Source organism: Onychomys torridus, chromosome 5, assembly GCF_903995425.1.
Source record: "Onychomys torridus chromosome 5, mOncTor1.1, whole genome shotgun sequence".
Taxonomy (NCBI): Eukaryota; Metazoa; Chordata; class Mammalia; order Rodentia; family Cricetidae; genus Onychomys; species Onychomys torridus.
Window position 1 is genome coordinate 49586529 of NC_050447.1, and position 19770 is coordinate 49606298.

General features: G+C 48.6%; 1 protein-coding gene across 2 annotated transcripts in view; it reads right to left on the reverse strand.

The window, feature by feature from the left end:
• Positions 1-105: 105 nt before the first annotated feature.
• Positions 106-19770, reverse strand: part of Zcchc14 (zinc finger CCHC-type containing 14) — a 55812-nt gene continuing 36147 nt past the window's right edge. The window contains exons 4-14 of one of the 2 annotated variants that reach the window (XR_004944977.1): positions 13625-13696; positions 11951-12060; positions 10839-10933; positions 10702-10756; positions 9912-10194; positions 8385-8476; positions 7720-7847; positions 6675-6815; positions 5123-6583; positions 3060-3812; positions 106-2975 (exon numbers count right to left, since the gene is read on the reverse strand). Coding sequence is in view for 1 of the 2 variants with exons in the window: in XM_036187584.1 (XP_036043477.1) it covers positions 3757-3812; positions 5123-6583; positions 6675-6815; positions 7720-7847; positions 8385-8476; positions 9912-10194; positions 10702-10756; positions 10839-10933; positions 11951-12060; positions 13625-13696 (2493 nt within the window). In the remaining variant the exon portion in view is untranslated. Of the gene's footprint in view, positions 3813-5122; positions 6584-6674; positions 6816-7719; positions 7848-8384; positions 8477-9911; positions 10195-10701; positions 10757-10838; positions 10934-11950; positions 12061-13624; positions 13697-19770 lie in introns of both variants that reach the window. The other variant, XM_036187584.1, reaches the window with a different exon arrangement.

The window sequence follows — 19770 nt, forward strand, 5'->3', positions numbered from 1 at the left end:
AGGAAGAAGGTGCTCACCTGGAGAGAACTGAGCTGGGAAAGGGTCCTCCTGCCTCTGTGACAAACATCTGGGGACAGTGAACACCAATTTTTTTTTTAATTTTTATTTTCCGTACATTAAATTTACTCATAAAAACAGTCTAAAAATGTACAATTTTTCCTTTTTAACAAAGTATAATAAAACATAAAAACCCCAAAAACAGAATACTTGACATTTACAATTCAAAATCAAATTAGCAGAATATTAAATATTTACAAAACTATATCTTGTAAAAATATTTATAAAGTTACATGCAATTTTGTAGAATTGACAAAAGAATGGCTCAAAAATGGGGAGAATTGTCCTTCATTCCTAAAAAGAAAATATGCCCAATAGAATCTGAAGGTTTCAGTCTTGGTACCAACACCTCCTCTGTGTGTGCGTGAGAACTGACCTGTGCTGAGGGCTGGGCACTGCCTACCTTGTGGTAGGACAGTGACCTGGACTTGGCCTTGCCAGTACAGTATGTGGTTTTCTGAAATATTGCCAAGTGTTGACTATAGGTGATGCATTCAGTCAGACTCAGACAGGCCAACAGTCCAGTCTCTGGACCCCATGGTTTCTTAGGCCACCTGACTTGCTCTATGGGAGTCATCTGTGTTTTGGAAAGGACAGCTCTCTCTGCTCAGGTTTCACAAGACTGCCCTTGGGATGAGGCTGAGCAGACAGAGTCCCTACAACCTTTTAAGACTTTAGCAAGTGATGTCACCCATTAACTGGCTGTAAAACTAGCACGTGTCAGACCAGACCAAATGCCAGGGAAACAAGATAGGGTGACAGGGACGGAGTGCGGCGAGAGACCCAGTTCCCATCGGGCTGTCCTCAAGGGACTGTCATGGCACACATGTAGGCAAAGGTACCGCCACTGCCAATGCCTCTGACATGCGTGTGGCACACCCCAGGCTGACCTGCACGAAGGACTGGAAGCCTGACCGGAGCTCCACTCGGAAGCTGCTAGCTACTGCATTAACAGGCCAGCTGTCGTCACCTTTGCGAGATGAGCGTGCTGCTGGTTTCCTAATACCCAACCGTATATATGTTCAAGAAGTATTTTGTCTTTATTGTAAGAGCTAGCTCCCACTCCTCAGTGTTCTTCAGAAGTTAGGAGTTTTCAACATTAAAACACTTTCCAATTTTCGCTATCAAGCATGAAATAAAAACTAGAAAGTAAGGTAGAAAATTGAGTGGTTTGCTTAAACAACAAAAAGGTCACATAGCTGTTTTGTCCCAATATTGTGCCCCTCCTTCCTATCTGAATATCCCACTTCCTACCCTGAGATGTTAGCACAGGATTAGAACTGACGACACAGTCCCAGGGCTATGCCCACCTGGGTACCACTGCCATCTGACACAGCAGTTTTAGGACAATGACTGGAAAGGGCTGGTCTGTTCGGTGTGTAACAAGTCTCCCAGTGGAGAAATAAGTGTTGGCCATGCTGACGGCCTCTACAGGCTATGGGAGTGAGCCCCACCCACCCACAAACATCTGCCCACGATTCCATGTTGTGCATGCTCCTTTGCGTGATATGATCCTTGCCGGCTTCACAGAAATGCCACACCACACAAGCTCTTCCAAAGACAATCGGCGGCTTCCAGACACAGACTTCTGTCGTCTGGACAGCTGAGATGGTGCTGGGGCTCACTTGCCTCAGCTGAATGCCAAGTCATGTGGGAGTTGCCACAGCAGACTGCTGTCTTTCAGGTTAACAGCTGAAAGGGTAACAAGACTTCCATTCCCTATACTGACCACAAAACAAAAAACTTAAATATGATTTTTTCTTTTGCTATGAGACAGTTTTCAACAATTTCTGTGTTGAAATAGGATTTATTTAAAATATTTCTTTGTTTAAAAAAACCAAAAAATTTAAAAGTTTGGCTTTCAGCACATATCCAGGCCACTGTAACGGCCTTCAGAAATATTAAAATCGTAAACATCAATGAACACTCTAAGTCTTCCTTATTATAACACAATGCGACCATCCCAGTCTGGTGCTCTTTAAGGCAAAGTTGTGTCAGCTCTTGTATTTGACATTTGTAGTGTTACTGAGTGAGAGATCAACAGAGCATCCCTAACACCTCATCACCATCACCTCAGAACAGATGTGATACTGTGTGCCATGGACAGAACAGAGGTCTATCAATCCTGCATTGCATAGAATCGACAACACTCAAGCCTTCCGTGTGGGTCTCCACGGATAGAAAGCCCATCTTAGAACATGAAGCCTTGCATCACAGCCTCCAGTTATAGGGTATTTTGTGATTTACACTAATTTTGCATGAGGGTGATTGTCCCATCTGAAGAAAGGTCTAAGGACTGAGATTTTCTTCTCCATAAATACGAAGCTGGAAAATCCTTGGCAAGATTTTTACCATTAATTTTTTTTAACACTGAAGGCTTCAGCATTTTAAATGTTATTTGAGCATAAAATTCCCTTTAACCTCAAAGGTCTAAGCCCCTCATGCCTCCATTGTGGTGGGTTGAAATGTTCATACCCTGTTGAGGAGTGAGGACCCACCCCCACCCCTGGTCTGGACTGTAACTGGTGAGTGGTTTCGAGGAGTCTTGCATCTCTCTACTGAAGTTTTCCAGGCAATTTTAACGGAATTAACTATCAACACACAGCCTACCACAAAAGAAGCTGACAGTTTCCAGTCTTTTGTTCATAAATCACAGGACTGTATTACTGCTGAAGGTCTGTCTCAAGTGTAAATTCATCAGCAGTAAGCTCTGGGGCTGGGGTCCTGGGGAAGCCATTTGAGACACGACAACTTGCCAGCTTCCTGAAGGATGAGGAGCATCGGTCAAGGCCAACTCACAAAGTCGAGTCATTCCCATGTCCTCGGAGTTGGTTCTTGTTTGGAGAGAGCAGGCTCAAAGCCACCAATGGGAGGGGTGGTCTCAAGCCTCGGTGACTGGATTCCCTAGGACTTGGACCCTTAGAAACGAAGTTGTCAAGAGTGAGCTATGTCTTATCTACTAATATTGTGTAAATTTGTTTACAGAAAAAAATATTAAAAACCTGGAACTGCTCCAAGTGTCTGCAGAAGGACACCCTGCGACCTCTGGGTGTACTAGGCCAAGCAGCCTGCTGGTGCCAACTCCAATGCCCACTGATGGAGTCCCCTACATTGTCGGGTCCCAGAAGAGTCTGCCTCCCAGACTGAAGAGGTCCTTGTCAGGTAGTGCAATCCTTAAGAAGCCAGACATGAGGCTCCCACTCTAGGAAACAGCAAAATCCAGTTGGCACTTCCTAGCCCAAAGGGGTCTTGGATCCGATCGACTGGGGAACTCCACTTGAGAGAACTCCGACCTGCAGTCTTGACTCAGGTCGTGCATAGCTGCCCTGGAATTGATGTGTGAGCCTAGAAGGACCAGCGATCTTCAGGAGACAGGTCTCCATACTGCAACAATGGTGTGGTGGCCACATCACTGCTGTGGAGATGTCTACTAGGCAGTCCATACTTATATCAAGCTCCAAACTAGGATTTTGGCAATGAAATCGAGTTTGACGCACTTCTATGCTAGATTCTCTATCCAGTATAGTAAAGTAAAGCACCTTTGGGTTAAAAATATTAAGCTCCACAGCAACTCGACTTCAGTTTTCTATGTGATTTTTCTTTAGGTCTCCATGGCTCCATAGCAACTTGACTTCAGTTCTCTATGTGATTTTTCATGGCTTAATAAAATGTTCTGTTGCCAAAAAAAAAAAAAAAGGATCAGTCCGTGGAGTCCAGACTTTCTGCTGGAGGGGCATATTTCAACCTAAAAGTTCCTGGAGAGAAAGAATGAGAGAGAGAGAGGAGAGAGAGAGAGAAGAGGGTGAAGCCTGAGTCAGTTGTAGAGGTGCACATACCACCCACCTTCCCCTGAGCTCCACTTAGGACTGACTACTCATGCACAGCTGGATGTCGTGGGTTACAAGACTCTGGGAGAAGTGACAGCAGCACAGAGCATCTCTCCATGCCTTGGATCTCTTTCTCTGGACATAGACCGGGCAGCACACCCACGCGACAGGCAGGAAAGGCCTGGACTTAGAAGGTGCAGATCAGCTCTGGGAAGGGAGGCAGCCACCTGTACCACTACTGGGTGGTCTCAGGTCACAGGGTTTGGCTTCTAAAAGCTCTCCAGGTGGTGAAGATCAACAGGAAACTGCACAACCTGAGATGGAGGTGCTGGGAGCCCAGAGATGGGCAAAGTGGGACCAACTTTCCTAACTTTACTGTAATTTTTTCAGAACAAATAGCAATTGTAAACCTAGTGATCCACGTGTGTGGTAATAATGTTAATCCCAGCACTCTGGAGGCCAAGACAAGAGGAACATGAGTTCAAAGCCAGACAATAACAAAAGTATAAGCCTGGTATAATACGGTAGACATATTTAAATTTAAATAACAAAGACAAACTATAGGAAAAAAGAGACAAGGGGAAGGAAGCTGCAGCCAGTCAGCAAGACACAAGGGCATATAGCTGCCCTGAACAGACCAGCAGAGGTGGCTGTGCGTGCTGGCTAAGGAAACTGACTGCCCGCCCCACCCTTAATTTTCACATATCTTCCAGGAGGTGGCAGCAATCACTGGCTGCTCTAACAGCCCTGTAAGTTCCATCCAGCTCATTCTGCTTAAATAAGGTGTATTGTTTGTTTGTTTGTATGGTTTTTCAAGACAGGGTTTCTCTGTGTCTTTCCTGGATCTCGCTCTGTAGCCCAGGCTGGCCTTGAACTCACAAAGATCCACCTGCCTCTGCCTCCTAAGTGCTGGGATCAAAGGTATGAGCCACCACCGCCTGGCTCAGTGTATTGTTTTTAAGGTGTGTGTGTGTGTGTGTGTGTGTGTGTGTGTGTGTGTGTGTGTGTGTGTGTGTCTCGGCGCACGCACGCGCATATGTTTAGGTGCCTACAGGAGCCAGGGAGAGGGCTCTAGATTTCCTAGAGCAGAAATTGCAGGCAGTTGTGAATGGCCTAACAAATAAGTTGGCTTTAAAAACAAGTTTACTATGTTTCCAAAAAGCCAAGCAGCCATGGGTACTTCTCCCAGGAGCCACAACCAGCACAGCAAGGAAAACCCAGCACCTCCCACTGTTTACCTTGCCGGTTGAAGTCCATGGACGGTTGCTTGCAATCCTGAGCACGGTGGCCAGTAGCCCCACAGTTGTAACAGGACAGATTTCCACTCTTTTTGTGACTGGAGCCATTGGTGCTGCCCACCAGGCCTTGGGTTTGGTACACCCCTGCTGTCCCAGCCATGAAGTTCTGCATGGGCGGCACCGCAAAAGTGGATTGCCCACCTAGGACAGGGTCCGGAGTCACACTGCCACTGTAGGGCGCGTGCACAACAGGAAAGGCAGAGCCACCACCATACTGCTGGGTGCTGACGTAGCCATTGCTGCACATGGGACTGAAGGGTAGGAAAGGGAAGGTAAACATGGATGGCCCAGAGAATGGGTGCTGGAAGTAGTTGGCATAGCTGACAGTCAGGCCACTGGAGCCACAGCTTCCACTGCACCCACAGGACGTGCACACAATGCAGCCAGGTGGCGGCGGTGCAGGCTGTGGGGGTGCGGGGGGCTGCTGATGGTGGTGGTGGTGGTGGTGGTTCTGACTTGAGGCAGGAATGTTTCCTGGGGAGCTGCTGCCAGCACCGCCGCTGTAGAAGCTGCTTTCAGGGACAGAGGAGAGGGCAGGGCTGGAGCTGGGGGCAGGGCAACTGGGCAGAGTGGCCATGCTGGCAAAAGATGTGGAGGGGTGGCTGCTGGGGGAGGCAGTGTTGCTGTTGGCGCAGAAGCTGCCCTGCAGTGGGCCCACAGGCACACTGCTCACTGCAGAGAAGGCAACTTTGGTGTTGGCTGTATACAGAGCAGTCCGGGGGTTGATTATTGCAGGGGGCACACTGATCTGCCCGTTGTTGGGGCAAGAAGTCTGCCCAGAGATGGCAGCATCAGCGGGGACGGAGGAGGACAGCAGTAGCTTGATGGGCGGCCGGGCCACGTGCAGGACGGTGCTTGGTGTCCCTGTGGCGGCTGAGCTGCTCTCCACAGCCAGGGCTGGCTGCTGGGCTGTCTTCAGCACCCTGTCCAGTGTGGCTGCATGCACAACTTTGGCCCGGGGACCAAAAGGGACCGTGGGTGACACAGAGTTGTTCTCTACAAGGCCCGAGAGGACCTGTACTGGCGGATGGGGTGCCGCTGAGGGCAATGCGTCCAGCACAGGGCCACCAAAGCTCTTGTCTACTTTTGTGCCACTTCTAGGGCCAGGCCCCTTGTTCCTTTCTTCCAAGGACAGGAGAGAGTGGACAGAGGGTGGGAGGAGCTTCACGTCTGCGCTGCCTCTGTCCGACTTGTGCACTGAGTTCAGCATGCGGACAGGTGCTAGGTGTGAAGCTGCTGGCATCAGCTGTGGGGGCAGGGGATGGTGACCTGCAGGGCTGGAGCCAGCCTCATTCTGCACAGGCAGAACCTGGGCCGTGGGTCTGGCAGAGCTGGACGGGAAGTGAGTCAGCAGCATCACAGGCTTCTCCTTATCAGTACCCTCAACATGTATGTCCACACCTGAATATGGAAAAGACTGTTAGCACAGTGTGCGCCCAGGAGCGAGCTCAGAAGGAGGGGCAGCAAACAGGCCACATCACAGGTGTCTTACGTCTCTCGCTCTCCTCAGCGCTGTCTGAACTCTCCTCTCGCACCTGCACACCCATGGGGCTAGAGGAAGAGCTGGAATACTCAGAGGAGCTGCCTTCCCGGGGCAGCTGGTGAGCCGGTGGCTCCACCTCCACCCGCAGCTCTGTGGAGAAGGCAGGCAGAGGTCAATAGCTCTGTGGCACTTGCCCACAGGCAAGAGAACCCTGCTGGGAACCCTAGGAAACACAGGGGGCCCCAGTCATGGTCAGATTACACTCCAAGAATCTTGAAAACTGAACCAACCACTCAAGGCCATGTTGCTAGGTGACAGATCAAAGGGGTACTTCTGACGCAGGCTATCGCACTGTATGGTTGATGCCCAGTCATTGGGGCGGGGGGCGGGGGGGAGCAGCTGTTCCATCCTGAAGAGTACAGAACAGCACTGTATTATCTGCCATGGAGGCTCCCTATGGCAGACTGAATTGTCCAAGCTGGACATTTATTTCTTACCAATCTGCCATGACTCTTGCTATTCATCACATCTTGCTGATGAATAAAGCAATGGTCAGTGCTTTCCTGCAGGAAAACACAGCCACTAACTCATATGTCCCCAGCCTCTTTCATGTACAGGGAACAGGGGCAGAGGAGGAGGATGGAGGCTGAAAATCCAAGTCCTCAATCCTCTCAAGTCTCCAATGGGAAGACAGGAAGAACAACAGTGGTCAGAGAAAGGGCACCAGGCTACAGTTCATAACAGGCACCTGCATGGCAAGGGCCTTTCACCTCTCTGAACTGTATCTTGCTTCTCCTGACAGCATGAGAGTTCAGGGTCTAAAAATGCTGCCCAAATAATCTGAAGCTAGACATCAGTGTCTGGCAGCTAAGGCCAACCATACAATTACTTTCCTATACTAAACACTATAGAGTCAGGATAAAGAAGACTAAGTGTAAACATTTAAAACCTGTAAATGAAAAACAGAGTGATCTGAAGTCTAATTCTGATCCAAAAGAATACCATACCACACCTGTACACACGCCACACATCTGAACCACAGGCCCTCACACACCTGCAGCATGGCTGCTACGCCCAGGCTGCACAGGCCCCACGTGGCTGGTGGGGGTGACTCGGGCCACTCCACTGCTGGTGACCAAGGGTGGGGCTGAGGAGTTGAGGCACCGTCTCTCTGACTTCTCCCTGTGAATGATAAGCATAGTCAGAAAGCTCCTCCTCCACCACACTCCAGCTTCCAGTGCACCTCCCAGGCAGGTCCTCCCAGGTGATACTGGACATCTGGGTAAGAAAGAAAGTAACCCAGACGCCGACATTTAAAAACCTGCAGGTTATAACACTACTTGGCACATGAGAAACTAAAATGAACACAATTTATTCTGTGTTGATTTGGTGTTTTGAAACACAGTCTCACTATGTAGCCCAGACTACCTCAAACTCAAATCCCTATCCTCCTGCCTCAGCCTCAGTGCTAGGATTGCAGTGAGGCCACACCCAGAAAAGCACACATTATGTAATTTCTTTTTTCTTTTTCTTTTCGTTTTTTGTTTGTTTTTGATTTTTCGAGACAGCATTTCTCTGTGTTCTCACTGTTCTTGAACTAGCTCTGTAGACCAGGCTGGCCCCAAACTCACAGAGATCCACCTGCCTCTGCCTCCCAAATGCTGGGATTAAAGAGTGTGGCACCAACATCCAGCATATATCAAATGACTTCATGCTTACTTTTCCAGCTCCAACTGAGTCTTGAGCTTTTTCTTTGCTCCCATGGTGAGGGACTCAAATTTATTCAGATCTTCTTCAGTAAGGCTCAGGAACTTGCATAGGACAAACAAAGGACAGTTACTGAGATGACCATGAGGACTCTGAAACCAACAAACCTGGATCTGAGTGCAGGATAACAGATCAAAGGGCTAGCAAACAAAAGACTAGAGATATGGACACCATTTCCCATTGCTTGAAAGAGCTGTGGCCTCTCTCCTCTGTACCTTACAAGTGCAGCTGACAGGCACCCTGTAGCCCTCTGGTTCCTGCACCCCAGTCATGCACACCTCTGACAGTTTGAACCACTATTATAATTTAAGGCTGTCGCTGTCCCTGTACTCTGGGGAAGGTCTCACTGGTGTGCACCAGCCTCTGCACACAGAAGCAAAGCACAGTTGCCTTAAGACCATTTTTTTTTGGCAAACCTTCAGTAGCTTGGTAAGGACCCAAATAATCTAGAAAGAAGACACTATCCAGACAAAGTGGTAACTAGCCCACAGGCCTGACGCCCCAGGACAGCTGGCAATATAAGTGGCTTACCACACCACAGCCAGCTGTGGGATTGAGACATCTCATCATAATTCTGAGTAGAAAATTCAAACTGATTACAACCAATGTTAGAAAAATCTCTTGTCCTTAAGATTCAAGTACCCAGCCAGGAGTGGTGGCACACGCCTTTAATCCTAGCACTAGGGAGGCAGAGGCAGGCAGATCTCTGTGAGTTCGAGGCCAGTCTGGTCTACAAAGTGAGTTCCAGGACAGCCAGGGCTACACAGAGAAACCCTGTCTGGGGGGAAAAAAAAAAAAAAAGATGCAGGGCCCCTCAGCAGCAGTATGGCAAGCACAAACACTGCGTTTCCCCACCTCCAAAGCTCCATCTCCAGGTTTAACAGTGGCATTTTAGATGTGATGGCTATCACAGAGCCATCTTGTTCAGCAGGGGGAGTTCAGATTTCAAATACCTTGTGCAGGTATCATTTGGCTTAGCCAGTGGCATTGAGGTTTAGAAAACATCAACAGGCATCTCTGGTCAAAACTGTCCACTAAAACACTGCTCTCTGAGAAGGCCACCTCTCTCCCATGACTCCATGTCAAACCGTTCAATGTAGCCCTGGTTGGCTGAGCCCCACTTGCTTGTGTCCAAGGCAATGACTCGGTGAGGTGGCCCCACAGAGGCTCGAGCTGCTTCAAGGAGGGGGAAATGGTATCTGAATGAGCACTGGCCGACAGCAGCATGAGGGATGGAGCCAGCTGAAGTCACAGAGTCCCTGGTTTGTCAAGGCCTGAGACATCTAGAAAAGCTATGTGCTTACGACAAATCCTGCTTGGTTTGTTTTGGCTTTAGGCAGTCTGGGGGTGAAATCTTGGTCCCCTCTAACACCAAGCTAGATGATCACCACCCAAGGTCTTGACACCTCTAGGAATGAGGACAGGGCACAGGCTAAAGAGGAACACAGGAGGTTGTAACCCTCCGAGAAGCCAACATACCTTCTCCATGGTGAGCTGTTTAAAGACGGGGTAATACTTGTGTAAACGCAGCTTCCTAAGCCAGTCTAAAATCCCATTTTGCTCCTGGGGCTGAGGGGCCTGCAGACTAGAGGGCATCAGGATGGTAGGTGAGTTGTCCACTTGGGTCCGGTAAGCCAGTGCTGAGCCTGTCCCCCCTGTGTGGGAGCAGTGGGGCAGGGAAGCAGACGCGCTGGCCGAGTGTTGCAGGTGATGCTGGGCGCTGCTCTGCGAGGATGGAATGCCGGCCACTCCACACACAGGCCTGTAGGACAGGGGACAATAGAGTACAGGCACTGCTCTACAAGACTGCTAGCTGGCACCAGGAGGTTAGAGGTCTCTCATGCTGGCACCTACTCCCTTAGGGCATCTGGTGTTCAGCTCATGGCACACTTGAGCCTAATTAGTGTCCTGTCTACTACTACGCCATCACAACGTCCCTCCTCACAACGCAGTGACCACATGGACACTTCTGTGCATACATGCTGTGTGTGTCCATGTGCACCAGAGATTCAGCTGAGCTACCTGGTGTCTGTCACTTCTAAAAGACAAGAGGATACCAATAAATCATGAGTTAAAACAAGCTACTCAGCATTATGAAAAAAAAAAAAAAAACCATGAAACTACTGGGAAGCCCAAAACTAGATTCTTTCTACCCAATTCCTCTCCTGTTATTATCCAAGATATAGGTCGAGCAGACAGCTGACAGCAGCTGGTGCATACACATAGGAGGAGGCAGTGCTGGCCATGCTGGCTAGAGAGGACCACTCACCTCCCAGACACACCCATCATGGCACCTACTTTAGGAAGGGAGGGGTTGCCAGGACCTACAAAGTAGAAGAAAGGTGTCATAGAAACTTAGACAATAATGTAACTTCATTTTATTGTTTGACCAGTTCACAAACTTACTTGGACTTTGGAGCTGTTGGGTGGGAGATGAAGTGCTGAAGAACTTCCTAACATGGTCATGTTTCAGTGTGTGTGAAGGTATGGAAGCCAAGTACCTGGGGAGTAACACAGCAGCTTGTCAGCACTAAAATCTCTCTCTCTCTCTCTCTCTCTCTCTCTCTCTCTCTCTCTCTCTCTCACACACACACACACACACACACACACACACACACAGTGGGAAAATCTAAAAACTTTACCCAAGAGAATGAGAACTGGAGAAAAAACAAGCTAGTCCTACAGCCTGATACTCGTCTTGCTTTTATTCACCTTATACAGTTCCCTTCAAGTCCCTTCTTTTGTCTCTTACAGCGAGTGAATCAAGAGTCTGTGACATGAGCACTGGAACTGAGTCTGACCCAACTAAGTCACAATGTAAAGACCTTGGTCCCAGGGCTCAGAGAGGACCATGACTTCTTACACACTAGAGAACCAGCAAGAGGCCACAGCTGTGGCTCAGTTGGTAAGTGTTTATCCAACACACATGAAGCCCTGGGTTCCATCCTTAGCACCACACCAACTGTGTGTACTGGGGCACACTTTGATCCCAGCCCTTGGTAGGTGGAAGCAGAAGGATTACAAATTCAAGGTCTTCTTCAGTCTCCAAACAACAGAACAGAACCAGTGAGCCTCAGCACTGCAGTGGACCATGTGCGGGCCACGGCTGAAGATTCAGAGAACCTATTTTCAATCTGACAAGCTTCAGATTCTTCTTTCCCCTGAGACAGGATTTCTCTGTGTAGCCCTGGCTATTCTGGAACTCACTCTGTAGACCAGGCTGGCCTCGAACTCACAGAGATCTGCCTGGCTCTGCCTCCTGAGTGCTGGGAGTAAAAGTGTACACCACAACTAACACCCAGCCACAGCTTCAGCCTTTAATCACATGACACAGCTGATTGCTCATATCATCTCACAAGGACAGCAAAACCCCACATGGTACAAGATTTTGATTCCTTCACCTCATCCTCAACTCACCCTGAGGTTGTCCATATCCTTCAAACTCTTCTAATAGATAGTCCTGGAGATAAAGGGAAGACCAGAGCAGTCACAGCCACCTAGCCAAGAGCCTTCCTTACCTCAGACCTGCTTCCAAATCCACATGGTTGCGCTCCACATAGAAGGAATCTGGGCCGGCCAAGCAAGGAATGAGTTTGTCCAAGTTCTCTTCAGGGTAGAGCTGGGATAACTGAAAGAAAAGACAAGGCAGAAGGTCGTCTCCACAGCACACCAGCAGCTTGCCTTGCCACAGTTTGGACCTTTCCAGCTGCTTAGGTTCTATATACATGTAAGACACCACGAGCTGGGCCTTTAATCCCAGCACTCGGGAGGCAGAGGCAGGTGGATCTTTGTGAGTTTGAAGCCAGCCTGGTCTATGGAGTAAGATTCAGGAAAGGCGCAAAGCTACACAGAGAAACCCTGTCTCAGAAAGAAAAAAAGACACCTTACCACAGGCAGGAGATACCCCACAATCTACTCATCCTAACTATCCCTGAGTCTAACATAGTTTGAGCCACAGGGCCATTTCCTGACCAGAAGCCGAACAGGGACCAGGACTTCAAAGAAAAATCAAAGACTCTTCAATGCTATACTATGGTCAGCACAGATGGGATAAGATGGATATATCCCACTGGGCCATTTATGCTAGGTCAGCAGTGAGGTCCTAGCAGGATCGGTGTAGACAGGAGTGGCTGGCTCTGGACATGATTGTAACATCTTTGATGGGCTGCTGCTTCCTGGGTCTTGAGCTGCCAGAGCTTTGCTTTCAGCTGTCCCAGTGCACTGGAGGGGCTCCTCCTGTTGTATCCTCTCCCAAGGACAGGCTGTCAATGCTCATTACCTGGTGCTAGATTTATCAGAGGTAGAGAGCCAAGGGTGGCACAAGTACTCTGGGAACAGATTTAAATTCCCAGGGCCTTGTCTCTAAGACAAAGGTTCTTAGCCTTTGGGGAGAAACCAGAACATGATATGTTCCTGGCCCAGTGTATAAAAAGACGTAGTTTCTTAGGCAAGCAGTGCTTTGGGTGGAAGAGAAAAGCAAACATCTGGCCTTGGAGCAAGGATTTTCACGAAACCCCATGAGTGCAGGACTCTATTTAACACACAAGCAGAGGTCATCTACTACTGGGAAGGGGCTGAGGTTATGACAAAGTCTAGCCTCCAAAACCCAGGCACAATAGCCCTGTGTCTAGGATCAAGACCAGGACAGGAGAGCAGAGACTCCTCCTCAAACCCTTCCATAAGTCTAGCACCAGGTAATGGGCATTGGCAGCCTGTCCTTGGGAGAGGATACAACAGGAGGAGCCCCTGCAGTGCACTGGGACAGCTGAAAGCAAAGCTCTGGCAGCTCAAGACCCAGGAAGCAGCAGCCCATCAAAGATGTTACAATCATGTCCAGAGCCAGCCACTCCTGTCTACACCGACCCTGCTAGGACCTCACTGCTGGCCTAGCAGGAAACGTGTATCTACCATAGGCATAACTACTGTTTCTTCAGATTCTGTAGCCTTCTAAACATAATGCTTATATGATAAAAATTTGAAAAAAAAATGAAATAAAAATTTCAAAGCCATGAGAAAATACAGGGGCAGGGAAACTACCGTCAATGCTGTCAAGAGATAAATTAGGTGGGGTGGCTCATGCCTGTGATCCCAGAACCTCTCTGCTGACTGTCATGACTAGGTCAAGGATAGAAATCACTGATATCACTGCACCATGTAGTTTTCACTGCTTGAAGAGCCCTTGCTCACCTTACCTTTGAAATAAATTCAGTCACTTCTGAGGAAGACTTGGTTACTGATGTTATTGAAGAATCAGACCATAAGACCTTAAAAACAAATAAACAAGTCTTAACGAACAGATACCACATACTCAGATTCCAACTGTTTCAGGCCCACAGCTAGTAGCTACTGCCTGGTGAATGGTACATTCACACTCTTGACTTGCTAAGAAGACAAAATTCACATAGTCCAAGTCTATTCATGTATTACCAAGTCACTAGAGCATGAGAGCCACTCCTAGGGCATCTCTGCCATCTAAGTACCCATGTGCACCAGGCATGCTTCCTTTTCTGCATGGTGCATGTGATTCTGGACAGAGCATCAAGTCACCAGAAATCATCCTTTTCCCTGGAAGCAGGTGTCTATATCACACAGTTGCTGTGGCTATGTGAACACTTGTGCCCAGGCCTGGCTTGGACCCTCAGGCAGATGATAAATGTGGAAGAGAAGAGGTCCTCCACAGGAGGACTACACCAGGCCAAGAGAGGCTGAGAAGTGAGCAGGGCTTGGAGGCCGGAGCTGCACATGCCTGTGGGCTTAATACTTACTTTAACCCATGGCACTGGGACCAGCATCATCTTGTGACTTCATAAAGCTCCTGGCACTGCCTGAGCTCTCCTGTCATCCCTTCTTGAATGCAACAAGCCTACTGCTCACAAGAGTGCTATGCAGCCCAAATGCAGCTACTTCTTCAGGTGTATATGTGTGGGTTTTTTGGGGGGAAGGGGTGGCGGCAATATTTGCAAAGGACAACATGAACCCACGTAGAAAGACAAAGACAGGAGGCATGAAGAATAGGCCAACTTGGAGATACAAAACACACAAATGTTGCCTAAAACCCAGAAGTCATTGCCCCAAAGAGACACATCACATTTACCATGGTGTGGAGGCAAGAGCACAGCATTCTAAGCCCCTAATCCCTTCCCTGCGTAGCTGAGACAGCCCTGACCTGGGAGGGCTCAATCATGTTCCTCTCATCTTGAGATGCACATGGGTCTGCATGCTTCAGCATCAGCAGTGTGTGGCAGCTCTCCCAAAGCCAGAGCACACAGAGAGAAGACGACCCCATGACTTCACAGGTGAGGCAGCTACATGCTCTGCTGCTAGGAGTGGGGCTTCCATCCCAATGTGTGTGCACTCGGTAGAAAGATATCTCAGTGCTTCTTGGCTTCCAACCCTCCCACAAAGCTGGGGTTCCTCAGTTTGGGCCATATCAATCCTGACACCCCAGATTGAAGATTGAAGATTGAGTCACCCAGAGCCTTGAGTAGAGAGACAGCTAGCAATCTGTTCCTAGCAGGAATCTTTTTCCCAAATCTGACTCAAGGACAGCACAAAGCCCAGTCAGACAAGAGCAGTGCGACGGCCATGTTGAAAGCAAGAGTCCAACCCCTGCCATGGCATGGCTTGCCCTGTGTGTTCCTCAGTTCCTCACAGCCCAGAACACAGAGTGGGGGATCCACAGGCTAGTCTCAGGGATCTGGTTCACTTCCAAGTTGCCTAGCTTTGGTCAGGGTCCAAGGCTGCACTGGCCTCACTCACTCTCCACACAACACAAGGTACTGGAGGAAGACAGGCTACCACAAAGGCATGGAGATGTAAAGCATCCAATCAGAGCTGGCATCTGCCATCCTCCTCCAGGAGCCCATTTCTTCCCACTCCATCAGCAGGTACTGCAGGAAAGTTGAGGCACACTCACCAATTACTTCCTCCAGGAGCTGCAGAGCTATACTGGAGCTGACTTGAATGTTTCATCACACAAGAAATGAACAACACACAGGCTCAGGGCAGCTCCAAATGCAACCTCATTTCCTATTTACATGCAGCACCTTTGTCTAGAGCCACCAAAATGGCATGTGCTTTCTTCTGTACCAGCCAGGTATTGGGCAGATTGGCCCCACCCAGCCTAAGAGGTACCTTGTAAGACCCCTACTCTTCCCAAACTCCCAGCCACCTTAAGGAAAAGACAGCACGGAGGACGAAGGCATGCAGTCCACATTCTCAGGGGGCTTGATGGCAAGAACAGAAAGAAGAGCTTGGCTGAGGCAATGGTGGTGAGCAATGGTCTGACACAGCAGGCAGCACAGGCCCCAGGGAAGGATCTGGAGGAGAGTCCAAAGCAAATAAACCTCCAAAGAGCCACACTAAAACCCAGAGAAGCTGAGTAGAGACATGATGCCAGGGGAGATCAAATCCTATAAGATGGATGAGGCAGGTGACACCAAGACTCTTCCAGAAGAATAAAACCTTTGGCTGGAGAGCCTGCCAGAGAACCAGCCAGAGTGAAACCAGGTAAGCATGCTCCCATATCCCTCAGGAAAGCTATGGCTAGGACAGACATGATGGCATACTCCTTAAACCCTAGCACTCAGGAGGCAGAGGCAGGAGGGTCTTTGTGAGTTCAAGGCCAGCCTGGTCTACATAGACAGTCAAGACTACATAGAGAGACCCTGTCTCAAAAAAGAAAGAGAAAGAGAGAGGGGGGAGGGAGGAAGGGAGAGAGAAAGAAAGAGAGAAAGGAAGGAAGGAAGGAAGGAAGGAAGGAAGGAAGAAAGGAAGGAAGGAAGGAAGGGAAACTTGGCCAGCCCATTATCAACCATCAGGGGGTGGGGTGGGAGGGGCAAAGATGAGACACCTCCAACACGAAGCATCAAAATGGTATTGCCTGCCTAGTCCTTAAGACCCTGCCATACTCTTTTTTCTTTCTTTCTTTCTTCCTTTCTTCTCTCTTTCTTTCTTTTTTTCTTTTCTTTTTTTTTCTTTTTGGTTTTTTGAGACAGGTTTCTCTGTGTAGTTTTGGTGCCTGTCCTGGATCTCACTCTATAGACCAGGCTGGCCTTGAACTCGAAGACCCACCTGGCTCTGCCTCCTGAGTGGTGAGATTAAAGGCATGTGCCACCGCTACCCGGCTAAGATCCTTCAACACTCTTAAAAATAGATAACTCAGTAAGGGCAGTGGTTCATACCTGTAACTCCGTAACTCTTGACAATTCCTATAACCTCATGCTGAGATAGGATGAAAAATTCCAGGCCTGCCTAAGCTACACAAAGAGACCTTGCTTAAAAACAAACAAAACAAAACAAAACCCACAACTCTAAGAGAAGAGACCTGAGTGAATCAGAAAAGCACCAGGCTTAGTATTGGCCGGCCTGTGTTGCCTGGTCACCCTACAGTCACGTGCAGGCAGCACCACCTTGTCTGGCTAGTAAAGAATGCTCTCAACTGAAAACAAACTTTTTAAGACAAGACACAAGAGACCAATAATTGCAACGGCTTCTGAGGGGTACACTGTACCAGCAGGGTCTTGTAACTCAAGTCAAAGTCTCAGTTACTGTGCTTCCGAAATGGCACCCTTCTACTGTCCCTCCTGCACACCATCGGGTGTAGGGAGCAAGCTTCTGAAGAGCCTGTTAGTTTACTCCCTTCAGATACACTCCCCCATCTGCTTCCTGCAACTCTGGCTGGGTCTCCTCAGGACTAGAAGTGCAGTCGCAGCAAAAATAAAACTAACTCTATGAAAAAGAGCAGGGAGGTTCACACCTGTCTGTAGCAGGTGCTTCTTGAGTAACTCCACCCAGTAACTCAGTGCTGGGAAACACTGTGTTCTCATTAGATTTTTGTCAACTCAACACAAGCTAGAGTAATTTTGGGAAGAACAAACCTCAACTGAGAAAATGACTCCAGCAGCCTGGCCTGTAGGCAAGTCTCTAGTGCATTTTCTTGGTTAATGATTTATGTGGGAGGGCCCAGCCACACTGTTGGGTGGTGTCACCCCTGGGTAGATGGTCCTGGGTTCTATAAGAAAGCAGGATGAGCAACCCATGGGGAGCAGCCAGTAAGCAATATTCTTCCATGGCCTCTGCTTCAGTTCCTGTCTCTGATACCTGTCTTGAATTCCTGTCCTCACTTCCCTTAGAGTATGACCTGAGAGCTATGAGCTGAAATAAACCTTTTTACCTTTTCCTCCTGAAGTTGCTTTCTTTTGTTTTCCTTTTTTTTTTTTTTTTAAGATTTATTTATTTATTATGTATACAGAAGAGGGTGCCAGATCTCATTACAGATGGCTGTGAGCCACCATGTGGTTGCTGGGAATTGAACTCAGGTCCTCTGGAAGAGCAGTCGGTGCTCTTAACCTCTGAGCCATCTCTCCAGCCCTGAAGTTGCTTTCTTTGGTCATGGTGTTTATCACAGCAATGGAAATCCTAACTATGATACGCTGGCAGCCACCAAACAGAATCTAGAGAACCACAAAAGAAGAGGATAGCAGGAAGTTCTGGGCTTCTCCCTAAGCATACAGCAGAGCCCAACAGACATTTCAGTTGTCCAGTGATCAACTCACAGTGAAGCAACCATTGCTTTTACTTACTATCCTCACCATCTTCTATTCTACTCCACTGGTCTGTGGAGTACACTAATCCTCAAACAAAAATTTAAGATTTTGATACCAAGTATGGTAAGCCACACTTGGGAGGCTGAAGCAAAAAAAAAAAAAAAGGCATACTCAAAGCCAGCCTGGGGTACACAGCAAAACCTTAGACCCTATCAAGAAGTAAGAAAAAAATGTTCACTTTTGATTTTAGTTGATGGTGAGCCCCACACAAGTGTGTGATCACATGTTGTGGCACCTGTGACACCATCTCCCACTCAAGGACAGTTGAGCACATCACTCCTAGAACCTCAGAAGACTCACTCTCTCCATAGAAGCTTTCTGACATGCTCCCTCACCATGGAGTAGTTTGCATTTTATAGAATTATATTTTATATAAAATAGAACTGGCTTGCACAGCATACACTGTTTGGAGGAGAGTCTGAGTCACTGTGCCTCTCTGTGCCCCTCTCTTGAGCAGTGTTCCACCTGTGGACAGTACAGCCCTGGGGATCCAGGTTCCCAGGGCAGACACTCACACCATTCACCTTGCATCCTGAAGCATCACAAATAAAGCTGTGCAGCACAAGTAACTGAGGGTCTACAGCAGATGTGGATTCAAAGGCTGCACTGAGGAGTCCCTTTGCCTCTCCAAAGTTGTCACCTGCCCTGTATGCATAAGCCATTCCCCCCTCCCAGCAGCAGAAGCACACAGAATTCTAGTCTTAACAAATCAAATAAGAAAGTATGGCCAGCCTTCCTCATGTGAGCCCTTCCCACAGGCGCGGCAGCACACTCTTCCGTAGTGCTTTAACACTGTGCCCCAGCTATGAGGCTGATGGCACACCTTTCCACACATGCTCACTATCAGCCATGGCTTTTCTTGGTACTCTGTCCAAATCTTTTGCCAATTTATTTTTATTCTCATTCTCTCTCTCTCTCTCTCTCTCTCTCTCTCTCTCTCCCTCTCTCTCTCCCTCTCTCTCTCTCTCTCCCTCTCTCTCTCCCTCCGTCCCTCCCCTCTCTCCTTTGTTTCTCCCTCCTCTCCTTTCTTTGTTTTTCTACTCACTCTGCAGACCAGGCTGTCCTCAGACTCACAGAGATCACCTGCCTGTCTCCCAAGTGCTGGGATTAAAGGCTGCACCACCATTGCCAAGCTGATTTATTTATTTATTTATTATGTGTACAGAGTTCTGTCTGCATGTATGCCTGCAGGCCAGAAGAGGGCACCAGATCTCATTACAGATGGTTGTGAGCTACCATGTGGTTGCCGGGAACTGAACTCAGACCTCTGGAAGAGCAGCCGGTGTTGTTTGGGTTTTTTGTTTGTTTGTTTTTTGAGACAGGGTTTCTCCGTGTAGCCTTGGGCCTTTCCTGGAACTCACTTGGTAGACCAGGCTGGCCTCAAACTCAGGAGTCCACCTGCCTCTGCCTCCCCAGTACTGGGATTAAACCTGCATGCCACCCACTGCCCCGTTTTTCTCTGCTTTCTTCTGGAAGCTTTATAGCTTCTGCCTCCCAGTCGGGTCTCTGGTCATTTCTGATTTAACACCTGTGCGAGAGGTCTAGGGCAGGTGTCTCTTCCAAGCTAGCCTGTCTTCCTATGAAGTCTACCAGTTCAGTCCTCTGTGCAGAAAGCATCTCTAGTCTTGTGGCACTGATGAGTCACTGGATGAGCACCAAGCAAGTCTGCTCCAGCATGGCCACACTGCACTTCTTGGACCTTGGCTGCTCTGTCCTCAACATACAGCAAC